At 31.2% G+C, this 14,825-nt stretch overlaps 2 protein-coding genes across 2 annotated transcripts; one reads left to right on the top strand and one right to left on the bottom strand.

Moving 5' to 3' along the window:
• The first annotated feature begins 4,133 nt into the window (after positions 1–4,133).
• Positions 4,134–5,210, top strand: LOC108819503 (36.4 kDa proline-rich protein). Its single transcript, XM_018592555.2, has one exon. The coding sequence runs from the start codon at positions 4,288–4,290 to the stop codon at positions 4,990–4,992; it is 705 nt and encodes a 234-aa protein (XP_018448057.1). The 5' UTR covers positions 4,134–4,287; the 3' UTR covers positions 4,993–5,210.
• A 4,229-nt stretch (positions 5,211–9,439) lies between these two features.
• LOC108819353 (beta-amylase 5) lies at positions 9,440–12,183 on the bottom strand. Its single transcript, XM_018592367.2, has 7 exons — positions 12,035–12,183; positions 11,344–11,745; positions 10,878–11,042; positions 10,515–10,778; positions 10,216–10,425; positions 9,887–10,126; positions 9,440–9,789 (listed from the first exon to the last, which is right to left on the bottom strand). Exons 1-7 carry the CDS (start codon positions 12,095–12,097, stop codon positions 9,637–9,639), a joined length of 1,497 nt encoding a protein of 498 aa, XP_018447869.1. The 5' UTR covers positions 12,098–12,183; the 3' UTR covers positions 9,440–9,636.
• Positions 12,184–14,825: the final 2,642 nt, after the last annotated feature.

The raw sequence follows: 14,825 nt of genomic DNA, 5'->3' as shown, positions 1-14,825 counted from the left end.
TACAAAAATAAAATAAATAATAATAATAGTAGAGTTTTAAAAATAGTTTCGACGACAGAGCTAACACTATGGCAAAGAGGGTCAAATATGAAAATAATTTCATGATCATTATCAGTCACGAATTCACTCAACTTCTCGCGAAAAAGCTTGGATCTTAAATAGCTAGGACTAGGATGGAAAAAAGGTCTAAATATGTAAGGTATACTTATAGTGCATGTCTAGATTAGTGGAATAGATGGTTTATGATTGTGTATGTTTCGGTAGTGGTTTCTTGTTTTGAGTTTTGGAAATATATAAAGTACTAGGGCCGTTAAAATAATGCTAAATGATGTCAAAAATAAAATTCATGCTGATTTAGGTATACAGAAAATTTAATCATGTCTTGTCTTAAATCAATGGCTATGGAAGATAAAACATTGGATACCAGTCTATATGTACTAAAGAAAAAGTATTTGACCTCAATGGATAAGTTATGTGAAATCATAACTAACATTATATTAGCAGTCGATGCTGCATAGAACACATGTGTAAACTGTAATCTAATTAATTTGTTTTGCAATACTTAATACAAACACTGACCAATGCCATTACTTTTGACATTGATTATACGTTAAACAAACTATAGCTTTGGACCTAGCTAGAATTGATTCTCTTTTCTTTATTTGTATGTTTGTTATGGCCTAGATCTAGCTACAAAATTTATAGGTATGGACAAAAAATGCTAATTCCAAAAGTTGCCTAAAATTCTGATAAAAAGTGGACCCAATAATCGAAGGAGCAAGAAAAGAGGAAGGACCTCTATACGTATTTAGGTTTACAAAATTGAGAGATGTATCTTCAGTCAAATAATAAAGACAGGTTCCTTCATCATTTGTCTCGCCACTTGCGATTAACATACAATATAGTTTGAAACTCGCAGTCTTTTTGCTGTTGCTGTCAGTGTGCAACATTATAGCCTAATTAAGTAATACAATTAGCCAAGAAGGTAATCAGGGATGTGGCTAAATTCTTAGACTCTCAAAGAAAGAAAGTATTTGTAGCTTTTGTATATAATACATGATACACCGAGTAACTGCTAATCATGTATATATGCACTAATGCAACAAACATTTTACCCTTTTTGATTGAGAGAAAGTATTAATCCCCATTCATCTAGATTAAAATGTTTATATGGTATTGAAATCTAATATAATCCCCTAGGATATATGGGGATCTAGTTAACCAGTTTGAAGGTCGAAAGTAAGTCTGCTGGATTTGTATTTATGTCCACCTATGACCAGTTAGTTTCGATTCGAACCAAAAAAAATTAAATTTTTCGAACATATCATAGCTAAAAGTAATCCTTCTATCTCGGCAATGTAAAATCAAGAGAGGGTTATGTGGCATCATCGGATCTCAAATGATTAAACATTAATTTGGTCATTATAATTCAACCCTAAGCCATTAAGTAAGCAATGATCAATCCATTAGAAACTGATTTGACAAATCAAAATTTGGGATATCTAGAAAGGTTGCATCAACACCACGAACTGGAGATCATTTGGATCCTCATCCTCTCTTATGTTAGTTTTTTTCCAGCTGAGAATACCTTATTTTCTAACTAATATATCTGAAAATATATATTTATTTTGTTTATATATATATATATATTTGTCTGTGAACTAAACCAATTGGTGAATTAGCATCTAATTTCTCGTTTGTCATATGTTTATGCATTAAATTTTCATATATTTATAACAAAATATATGAACAGCTATGGGCAAACTAAAGACTCTAATTGGTAACCATTTATTGAATGGAATGAATGAAAAAAATGTTGAATAAAATTTCATTTGAAGAAATGAATTGGAAAAAAAAATGAAAAGAGAGGAACAAACGTTGCATATCAAAATTATATGAGGAAAAGTGAGGAATGAAAGGGAGTCCCCATGCTACTAGTTCGACAAAAAATTCAACTTGGTATCAATCCTAAGGAATAACAAATTTATCATATCAATACTATTAAAACTGGAGCAATATTTATCGACTATGTTTTGGACTACAAAAAAGTTATAACAGTCCAACTAAAATAAATACATTAATTATTATCACATAATGTTTTTTTTTAATCTAACAAGTATCTATTAATAATGGATATTATTCGATATGTAACCGATTCCTACATACGTGCAAAAGAAAATCGGTTTGATTAAATATTTATATAAGAAATGTTTTATGTTTTAAAAACATTTGAAAAAATACTTAACTTTGTTTTTTTTGTTTTCATTATCATTCCGCATACAAAATATATTAAAAACAAGTTTTTAAACAATTTTAAACAAGTTAAGAGTTATGATATAAAATAAAAACATATCAAGACTTAAAATGTATGTGTATTTGAATGTATAATGTGAAAACTAAAGATAAAATTTATTCAAAATAAACCAAAAGTAATATATAAATTGTAATAAATTATAACAAAATAAAATAATGTTAAATCACATCAACTAATTTTGTTAATATATTTATAATCCACATGATAATTTGATCTTTTTATTTTTGAAAAATAATTATTTGTAACTTTAAATTAGTTATATTTAACTTAATTAATATTAAATATACATCATGCCTAAAAGTAAGGAGCTAACTAACTAATTTATTATTTTTAAACTAATGAATATAATTTAGTTAATACGAAATTTAATAATAAATTAATTATATTTTAATTATTAATGTGATAAGTAATGATATATATCTATTAATTTGTATATATACAGCTATATATTAATCCAAATGCAAAAAAAACAATTTCTTCAAAACCCTCACTAAATATATAAAAATATAATTCATATATTTAGAGTATTAAAATTATATATATATATATAAATATATATATATGTGATAAAAATAGTAATAGTTTGATACTATTAATATTTAGTATACGATGAAACATGTTATTATTTATATTTTTACGAACATAGTTTTACGGGTTATTCAAACACATGCAATATACTTATAAAATATAAATTGATGCAAGAGAGTATGTGTCAATAGTTTAATTAGTTGTAAAATATAATTATATATATAAGAAAAAATATAAATAAAAATTAATATATAATACGAATATAAATCAAAATTAATGCGATTAATGAAATTAACTTTTAAATTTAACATAAGTCATAAACAAAACATCAAAAAAATCTAATAACATGTGATTAATAAAAGTAAACTTACTAAATAAATGAAAATTATATTTACAAACATAAATCAGTAAATTGTAATATACCTATATAAATTGTTGATGCTCAAATATATTTTATTTTTAATATGCATCCTCTCAAATATTGATCCATTACGCTTACAACAAGATGAAAATTTAGTTTGACTAAAAATAGTATTAAAATTGGAACATCACTTTCATTATATATCCATCATTCATCTAAACATTCATGAATATATATTAGAATACTCTAACTATAATAACTTAAGTCAAACCGGATTGCATATTGGGTCATTTATTAGTTCAACCGATAGGTAGATCCTGGGTATTAGCTGTTATTATGGGTTTTATAGGAACTTTAAATATTTTTTATTAAAAACTAAACCGGATTATATATGAGACCACAAAATTTTTCGATTTAACAGCGTGTCGGGACGGATTTTAAAATACTCAATATAATGTTTCATTTATAACATCTAAACTTAGATACAATAAAAAATACAAATTTATATTAAATAAATTTAGATTGTTTCGAAAAATTATCCCGCGGTTTAAAACCGCGGGTCAAAATCTAGTTTTTCTCTTAAAACATGGTCACCAATCGCAGCTAAAGATTAATAAAGTTGTACAACTACGAACATACCGAAAATCCGGAAGTTTGACGAGACCTTTTTACGTACTTATTTTGTTTCTCTTCGTAAAGAAAACCTTGTACGAACACGTGGGCTAAAAATGGAGGCATTAATATTTCGGCATCGTCAAGGACAAAAAATCAACACATGAATTAAAAATGTAGGCTGTAAATACGTGACTAGTCTGGACCTATTTCTGCGGAGACCAGAAATGTCTGTATAATCCAGAAGAAAAAAGAAAAACTTTCTACGTCTTACGACTTATAAAACCCACGACTATCATATATTATAGTCCAACTCCAGTTCATATCATCACGGATGTAGATAATCATGTGATCATTATCATAAAGAATACAAATATCTTAAAGTTCCCTTTGGTCTATATAAAGAGGAAGATACTCAATAGTTTTAACGTACTTCATTATTTCACCACTAAACTAAATCCCAAAACTAAAGATGGGGCTTCTTCACAAACAAAACCTTTTCTTTGTGATACTTCTCCTAGTTGGTTTCCTCGCCGTCTCTTACGCTTGCGACTGTAGTGACCCTCCAAAGCCATCTCCACACCCCGTTAAACTGCCTAAACCACCCACCGTTAAACCACCTCCTTACACCCCGAAACCACCTCCTCACACTCCTAAACCGCCACCCGTCAAGCCTCCGCACACTCCATCCCCTCCACATTCTTTTCCACCGTACACTCCACAACCACCCACCGTGAAGCCACCGCCGCAGCCAACACCAACCCCATCGCCTCCACCACCGTATGTCAAGCCACCACCAGTACCAAGCCCCGAGACGCCATGCCCGCCACCGCCACCACCACTAACCCCATGTCCTCCTCCACCTCCAGCGCCAACCCCTGAACCGGAGACTTGCTCAATCGATGCGCTGAAGCTAGGCGCGTGTGTGGACGTGCTAGGCGGTTTGATTCACATCGGACTAGGGAAAAGCTACGCAAAGGCAACTTGTTGCCCAGTTCTTGGCGGTTTAGTGGGTCTTGACGCAGCGGTTTGTCTCTGCACTACCATTAGAGCCAAGCTTCTCAATATTGACCTCATTATTCCCATTGCTCTTGAGCTTCTTGTCGACTGTGGAAAGACTCCACCTCGCGACTTCAAGTGTCCTGCTCCACAAAGAAAGAGTCCTCTCTTGGTTTGATCTCTTGTGTTCCATTTGAGACCTCAATATCTAGGTTCTTTTTTTTTTCTGTTTTCGACTGCTGAGACAGTAACTAAAAAGGATCTAAATTCTATTACTTTTCTTTATCAAAAGCAACTTCTATGTGTAAGTGTAAGGTGATTGTACGTTTAAATAATGTTATTTAATATTTGATTTTTAAAAGAAATTAGCAAAAAATAATTCAACAATCTATATATCTATATTAATCTTTCCATATGTTTAATGATTTAAATCCTCAATTAAATGATTTTTCGACTAATATGGTATATCTGGAAGGCTAGGAACGATAAGTTATTCAGAGGACTGGATAGGGATCCAGGGGAGTTAATCAGTTATGCGGAGTCTGAATGTCAAGCATGGCACAATGCAAGGGAGATGATACCGGCTGCCCCTAGGAAACAAACCTCACATCAACCACAAGTCTTAAGCTTGGGTGACATCTGTATGGTGGATGGTTCATGGACCTCTACTGATCGTTTCACTGGGATAGGATAGGCTTGGAAGGATAGCATGGAAAAGTTCTAACTTATGGGGACAAAAAACATGAGGAGACGTGAAACACCATTACACTCGGAACTTGAAGCTTTAAAATGGGCAATGAAGACAATGCTGCAACACTCGGATTGCCAAAGATTTGGGACAGACTGCAAGGATTTGATCGCAATGATAATGGAACCACATGCTTGGTCAACCTTCTCTACAGAGTTAGAAACGATACACACCCTGAAGATGTGCTTTACGGAGTTCACCATCTACTATGTTCCAAGAAATCAAAATGTAGTTGCTGATTCGTTAGCTATGACTGCTCGCACTTTCTACCGTTTTCTTTGCTACTTTGGTTGTTCTATTCCGGTTTGGTTACCCAGACCACCTTAAGTTTGAGTAATAGAATAGACTTTCGATGTAAAAAAAAAAATTATTTTTTCGACAAAATGAAAATTTTACTTATCTTGAAAACACAACTTCGGAATACAAACTTTGGAGCAACCCACAAAAAAATAAAAAAAAATTGACAGAATTTCTAGAAAACAAATTATTACAAGTTTGGATTAAACCGAAGTCTGCCGACTCTGTAATAAGATCATATATAGCAAGATCATATTTATCAATTTATCTGTCGTGGAGACCGATCTTTATTGATTTTAAACCAAAACCTTCACTCCTCTCTCAATGGATGGATGTCGTTGGTAGCAGCTCAAAGTTTTGTTCGCCTGTTACGGTTCTAGGTTCTTCTGACTGAATCCCTTCCCCCAATAGAGAACTTGTGTCCCAATCGGCAAGGTTCGGATAATGGAAAGGTGTGGGGTTTGTTCTGGAAGAACTTGAGGTAGTGTTCAGGCCTAAGACGGATCCTCTTATATAAGGACATATCACATATGCAATGTCTATAATGATGAATAAAAGAGGACTTCGTTCGTCCACAGAATCAATTGTCTTTGGGCAAGTTAGTTTGATTTCGCTTTGATTTTGAAGGAATAGTTATGTTTACAGGGATTTGAAGAATATACTATTATGAACATTGTATTTGTTTTTCTAATTTTATATAGTCCCTCTGTTGTATTTGTTTTTGTACCTCCAAAAAGATGAATAGTTATCTTTTAATTTTAAGTTTACAACTAGATTCTGACCCGCCCTTTAAAGGGCGGGTATATTTTTGTTTTAATTTAATTCTTATATTTATGTTTTCTTTGTTGTTATATTTGTATTTTTCTTTATAATCATATTTTTGTATAAATCTTAATCAAAATATATTTTATTAAATAATAGCAATTCAAAAATTGATCCGGTCGAACCCGCCAACCCGCGGCTTTTAATTTTGTTTTGGTCAAAAAATATGATTCGCACAACCTGCAAACAAATAATTTGTACCGGCACCCGTCCCATTTAATTTTGCGTTTATCCGCGGGTTATAAATTTTTTAAATTTTATTATAAATATATTTTTATATGGTAATTTAATTTAATTATTATAAAAATATAAAACTATATTTATAATAAAATTATATATTTTAAAAAATTAAATTGTTTTTAAATTACCATATTTTTAAAAAAGTGTTTACATTTTTTATTTTTATTTTTAAATACTTTTCGGGTCGGCGGGTACCCGCAATCTAAAATCTACCAACCCGCACCCACCCCGAATAAAATGCTCATTATCTGCATCCGCAAATTGATTTTTTCAAATAGTTGAACTAAATTTATTTGATCAACCCTAAAAAGATGGATATATTTTTGTTTTATATTTTTTAAGAAATAATTTTTTTTATAAAATCCAGGCTGTAACCAATTATATCTCTGAATATTTAATTTTTCTTTAGTATATATTTATATACTTTAGTCGTTAATTTTGTGCTTTAGAATATTATGGACGTTTGGTCTAGTGGTTAGTAACTTCCTACATGTGGTTCAGGTCGTGGGTTGAACGAAAATTACTGTCATTTTTTGTATTTGTATTTTTTGCGTTAGGTTTAATTATACAAAAATTTACAAAAATACCCTTATCTTCAACCTTTATTCCTCTGCGATTTTTGATGGCCATTTTTCTTTTTTTTTTCTCAGGATCTCACAGTTTCGTTTGATAATTTTACGGATTCAGACCTAAATATAATAGATCTATAACATAAAAGTAGTTTCAAATGAGAAACATCGAAACAGTGAGCTTTTTTTTTTCAGAGCAACTGACTGTGTGAAGTCAATTTACCACGGTTTGCCTCCATTTCACGTTTACCCGTCGAGTTGCCGGCGAATAACCATCACATTAACTGTGTATCATTCGTGTACATAACTTAGTGGATCCGGATCAGTTTTTAAAGGACATTTGTATATAGTTAACGTTCATTCCTGTACATCTGTATCATTTCTGTACATAATCACCATTTTAGATGCAGTTAAAAAATATATGGTTTATTTTTCTAAAAAGTATGAACTGATCTGCAGAAAGAAAGAAAAAGTAATTATATTATTGAAATATTGTTCTACTCTGTTGTTTAAAGTTAGATTAGTGGTTAAGTGGTTATATAAATATGCCGTATAAAACCAGTTAAACATTGCTTCCTTGTATTTTTTTTAATTGGACCCAACAAATATCAATTGGTCATGATCCAAAATTAATAGTGTATATATATATATATATATATATATAAACTTAAAACATAATAAGACCCGCTAAAACCAAAAGCTATAGATTGAACCAGTGGATGACCAATATTTAACCCAATTTATTTAAATTGTTACTTTTATAAATTTTAGATTTAATTTCATTATCTGAATTAGATACTCAATTAATTTTAATTTTTATATTATTGTATTTTATTATATGTCTTCCTTTCAACTTGTTAAAAATTATTTAAATTAAATTCTTATGTGAAATGAAAAATAAATAAAATAGATTTTAAAAATTTACTATATTTTAAACGTAATTTTTATTTTATTTTTCAATATTGATATATTTATAATCTATTCTATTAAATTATAAATATGCTTATTGATAAATGTTATGTCCAACTATTTATTTCATTTATTTAAGGATCCATTGATTATTTTCTTTATATAATTGTATCTAGTTTTGTTTAAATACTAACAACCACAAATATAATTAAAAATACATATATGAAAACTAATTTTCTCAAAAGAAATTAAAACAAAAATATATTCATCTTTTAAAGAACAAATCAAAATCTAGTCATATATTAAAATTAATTAAACTACACCATAGTCCATCCACAGTCTTATTATCTCACAACTATATCAGAACAATTGGGAAGTAGTCTAAACCTAGTTTCTAGCATATTAATATCATTAATATTTATTTACAAAATACATCTAAATAAATGCAGGTTAAACTAATAATTATGTGATCAAAACAAAAATAGAGAATAGCCACGTAGTCTGGTGGAAAGTGTTTCCTAATATTTTGGAACTAAAGGGTGATATTTAAAAAGTAATGAAATTAGCAACGGCGATTTTAGAAGTAGTTTCTTTTTAGGTGGTTTAGAAATAGTTTCCTTTAATTACAGTTAATAGAGTTTGATTTATTATAGTTGTATAATATTTGGTTTATTATTTTACATGGTCAATTTATTAATTGGACACAACACAACCTTCTATCAATTGGTCATGCTTCAGAATTAATAGAATATATTTGTCAAAAAAAAACAAGTACCGTAAAATAAAGTTTAGAAAGAAAAGTTTACAATTTATCATCAGGTATTGTTTTGAAAATATAAAAATAAACAAGTTTTTTGAAACAATTTATGTTTCTAAAATATGAATCTTTTCAAAACAGAAAGAAGTATTTTGCAAGGTTTGTGTGTTAGGAAAAAGGTGCTGACTTGTCAGGTACTTATGAAATAGAAGTGAGTCGTTATCTATTTTTCATTTTTACAAACATAGTAGTGCTAATGTATGCGATGAAGATGTTTTCACTGTTCTTACAAACAAAAGCTTAGTAATTTTTATTTCACAAACTTTATTTAACCAGACTTACAGAAACATTATTCGAGCAGAACAACACACTTTATTCGGTAATAAACACCCTCGCTTCACAGATCGGAGCCGTTTATATATTCCGTAACCTTTTTATTTATTAATTCCTTCCCCTTAACTTGTTTGACGATGAGAGGGATCAACCATCGACCTTCATGTCTGTTTCAGAGTCCCACTCGAAATCTCCGCTTGGCTGAGCTGCGTCGGCGATATCCTCCTCCGTCAGTTGCGAGTTCTGCGATTTCAAGGGCACAATCTCTTGTCCGTACTGTCCCGCGTCTCCACAGTAATCCTTAAATAAATTGTTTCCATTCCAACACATATATTATATAAAATGAAAAAAGACATTTTTATGAGTTTGAATGTGGCGTTTATGTATATGTGCTTACATGATCAGCGTGCATTTTCCTCACAAACTTCTTGAACAGCTCAAACTTATCGTCTTCAAAGAGCGTATCAGATAGCCTCAGGTAAGTAAATCCGTACATTTTCAGCTTCGGTTTACCGTTAGGGTTAACCCCGTTAGGCCTCGCATTAAGAAGAATCTGGTTGTAGCCTTTGGCTACATAGGTCTCTAATGCGTTCTCACCCGCAGCGTCTATGCCTTCTTTCCATGCTTTGCTCAATACCTATACGTCAACGATTTACCAAAACAAATCAAACTACAGAAGACTTAATTTTGAATAGATTTAAAAGTTTATTCTCGTGAATTTGTTACATCTTGGACAAGTTCTTGAGGAGCACTTAGGGCTTCATCGGCATTGTCGGTATCTCTCATCTCAAGGCAAGTGAAGTTGAGAATGCCGAAGTGTTTGGAAACCATCCGAGCGATGGGACGGTATCCATCTCTCTCTGAAAGGTTGTAATATCCGGCAGTAAGCTCCGCCGCGTGGCTGTCGTGGTTGTATAACCAGTGAATCCCCGAAACCTACATACTCAGTTTAGTAGAATATTATTTGTTACCTTGCGAGACAAGTCAACACGGAATAAATTAATTATTATACTACTACGTAATACCTTGGCAGCCAAGTTAAGTTTAAGCCCATTGAAGATCTTGTTGGCTTCTCCTAGGATCTTGTCTCCATGAAAGATGAGTTTGTTAGAGTACCATGTCAAGAAAAACTTGGCCTCCTCCGATACATAAGTCCCATTTTTCTTGAAAAACCCAGTTTCATCCGGCTTGTCGTTGTATTCTCCGGCATCTTCCGGAAAATCCCACTCAGGATGGCCTGCCTTGGCCGCCGCTTCCTTTAAATCCTTACTCAAGTACGTGTCATAGCACTAGAAGTAACCATCAAAACGCACCGTTTTATCAGGGGAATAATCGTCAAAACTACTATACTAGCATGCTAAACTAATAAACACGCGAGACTAACTGACCTGAAATTCTCCAATGCCGGGAAATTCCCAGCCTTGACTTTGTGGGTAAGAAGGGTAACGAAGTTCGCCGGCGGGACCAAGTCCGACTTGGATGTCAACAATGTCACCGGATTGTATAAGATCCGACATGTTTTCTTTGAAGCTACTCATGAAATCACTGTACAACTGATGATCACGAACAGAGCCGGTCCTGACATCAAGCCAATGAAGCAATCGCTTGCGGCCGTTAATCTATCTATAAATTCCGGCCACATAATTCGTAAATCCTCTTTAGTCTAGTGGTGATGCTGACATATCTCAATTACATCAGTTCTTGGGTTTGACATCCCTAGTTACATTTTCGGCCACATTTATTTTTTTGCTTCCGGTCTTAAATATTCTAGGACCGGCTCTGATCACGAAACAGTATTTATTAAAACGCTACTAGTTGTTTTTTCCGTAACGTAAACACTTGAATAATACTTACCTCAACAGCGGTTCTCCCGTCGAAGAGAGAAACATTATCGACGCCTATTGAGAGATACTCGTCGTTTCTTGTTCCTTTACGGTTTGTATAGAATATATCGGGGTTGCTGTCACCGACATTGCGGACCCATTTGGGGATCGGGATCGTGACCACGTCACCAACGTTTCCACCGCATTTGTGAAACGACATGATAGCTTGGATCTTGAGTTCTAAACTGGCGATAAGCTGGAATAGCTTTTTGTAAGCGGTCCAGTTGTATTGCTTAGGGCCATCGGACTCTATGATTCCCCACCAAACATCGACCATAACGCCGTCGATCCCAGCTTGTTCTTTGAGACGCTTGAGCTGCGCCTCCAGCGTTTCAGGGTCTGATAGTTCATTTTTCTCGTTCACCACTCCCAGCTGCATTCAAATTCATTTCACTTTTCACTCTTCAGTGACTTTTTTTATTGAATCTTTCCGGTAGATTCAAGTTGAGCTAAATGATATGTAATATTGGAGCCGTTTGAGTGGGTTGGTCCATATCACTTATGTACTAATGATTTCTTCTAACTTCCGATATAGAACTTTGTCTCTAATAAGTAATATAATCATTCATTGCATTCACATAGAATAAAATCATAGAGTTGAGCTGTAGAAACATTAGCAAAACTAATGATGTAAACCTACTGAATGATCGATCTCAACTTACCGGAAGCATAACGTAGACCGGAACATAGTTGAGAAGAGAATTTTTATTGTCACTGGCAGCCATTTTTCTTCTTTTTGGTAAATTCAAATAGAGAAAGTATAGAAGATGAAGTTACAAGTAGCAGAGTAGTTGAAGCTCATATGTCTCTCATAAACAAAGCTCTCGTGCTGTTTATATAGTAGAGCAACAGAAGATATGTTGGCTTTTGGTGATATTCTTTCCTTAATCATATGACTGGTGATATTCTTTCCTTAACAAAAAACGACAGATGTCTTTTACTTTGGTGTCTTGTCCTCTTTCGTCATATCCGGTTGTACAGATTTTGATTTCCGACATTGATTGTCTTTCCTCTGTCCTTGTTTTGTCTGATTTTCTATGTGTCTTTTATAGATCTGGGCATTTTACTGGATCCGAAAATCCGAACCAGAACCGACTAGAAAAATCCTGAACTAATTGGATATGGATATTGTCATTTTGTTCTATGGGTTTTGTCGTGGAAGACCCATAAGTTTTGGATCCCGATCCGACCCGAACCGAGACCTGATAGAATACCAGAAATACTCAAAATTTACAGTATTTATTAGAGAAAATTTTAATTATATCACAAGTTTGATACCACTTTTCATATTTACCATTAATGAATGATTATTTCCATAAGTACTTTAAATTTGTGATAAAATAACACTAAGCTAAGTTTTCAAAATATTTATAAAACATATACAAATCAACTCCAACCTCTTAATACTAAACCATAAACACTAATCACTCTAAAACCTAAACCCAAATTAAATGTTAGTATATTTTTGATTGCTTTTATTTTTCGAAAATTAATACTTAACTTGTGGTATTTTAAACAATTTCCCTATATATTAGGTATATATAGGTGTTTTAGTATAGTTTAATATTATGCGTTAACAAATTATATTTAGTGTAATCTTCTTAAATTAAAATTCATGTCTGCATTTTTTTTCGTTATGAAAGTAATAAAATAATTATCAAACCTGACAGATCAATCTATTCTCTCACAAAATAAAATTGTAATTATGCCAATTATCAGTCTCAAAAAATATATATATATATATATATATATATATATATATATATTTCTCCACATATATATTAGGGGAAAACTAGTCTAGTTAAATATCTATATAAATCATTTTAAATGAATTATTATTATTTTGTTATCATGTAAATATTAAAGCATACCTCCTACTAAATACTAATCATGATCTTTCAAGTCTCGTATCATTTTGTAATTCTTTGTGAAATTCGTTTACAACATGTATTATCCAATTAGTGGTGTTTTACCTCTCTCTTTATGCTATTCTTGACATGTTCGGAAGCAAAGTTTTATTCAAATGAGAAACTTTATAGTCATCAACTTCTTTTTAATTTTACATCATAATTACATGTTATCTTTTTCTATATTATATGTTTATATGCAAGGCTTAATAGACATTAAAATAATAGTATTCAAATAATATATTCCTCGGTGTTATAAGTAGATATATGTTTTAGAATTTTCATACATATTAAAAAGAAATATTAAATTTTACCTATCAATGCATTACTACCGTAATTATCTATTTTCCATAACTTTTAATCAACAGAATTTTGATAAACACTGTTATTTTTTTTTTCAATTTGCACTTTATCATTAATTAATACATTGAAAATATTTTCTAAAACATAAAAAATTTTCGTAAGCGGAGAGAATATAAGATATAACTCCATATTACGCAAGACTGCATTCAAATTGACTGTTAAGAGTAGTATAAAATTGAATTAAAAAGTTAATTAAACGAAATCAGCTGTAAATCACAATTACATTTTTTTGAAAAAGTGTAAATCACAATTACATGCTATCATATTCTTATTGAAAAAAATCCCACAGCCAATTATTATTATTATTATTATTATTATTATTATTATTATTATTATTATTATTATTATTATTATTATTATTATTATTATTATTATTATTATTATTATTACTGTTGTCATTATTCTAAACTAGAAAATTTCTTGTAAAATATTATTGCATAATTCTTATTAAGCAATAAGAATATATATCATTTTTTACGTCTCTCATCATTTTGTAATCCTTTCTGAAAATTTATAATATTGTGTTTTCTTCAACCATTGGTATTTCAACTTACTTCTCCTATGTTATTCTTGACAAGTTAAGAAGTAAAGATAGGTTCAAATGACTTTTATATGTAATATCAACTCTTTTTAGTTTTATACTAAAATCACTTGTTTCTCTTTTCTTTACTAATATACACATTTACATACAAGTGTTAATACTTAATAGAAAATAATATGTAAACATGATATTTTAACAAAATTATTTCCTTTCCACAGGTTTGAGAAATAACATAACGAGAATAGACAGACATTATCATGATATATCAACATTTTTTTTTTTTTTTATCAACATTATATACATAGTGATGTTTGTATTAAATGGGTATTATGAGGCATAAAGAACGAAACGTGATTATTTGTAAATCAATCGACGTAACAGACGAGTCATCATAACTATTTTCGTTGTATTTATAAGGTAACTTAATCTGCTCATAAATTAGACGTCGATTAACGAGGATCAGCATTTGTCATAAAGCACTCGTAAGTATTTGATCAGAAGTTGTAGGATATCGCTGGTAATCCGTTATCGGATGTAAATTAAAGAACGTATATGTAACATGCCCATTCCGTGATTTTCAAGATGGCTCTACACAGCACCGACCATAATCCCTCATTTGTGAGTTTTTACTGACTTCCCAAG

The sequence above is a fragment of the Raphanus sativus genome, chromosome 8, assembly GCF_000801105.2.
Source record: "Raphanus sativus cultivar WK10039 chromosome 8, ASM80110v3, whole genome shotgun sequence".
NCBI lineage: Eukaryota > Viridiplantae > Streptophyta > Magnoliopsida > Brassicales > Brassicaceae > Raphanus > Raphanus sativus.
This window is presented reverse-complemented; position numbering and strand designations above follow the sequence as displayed.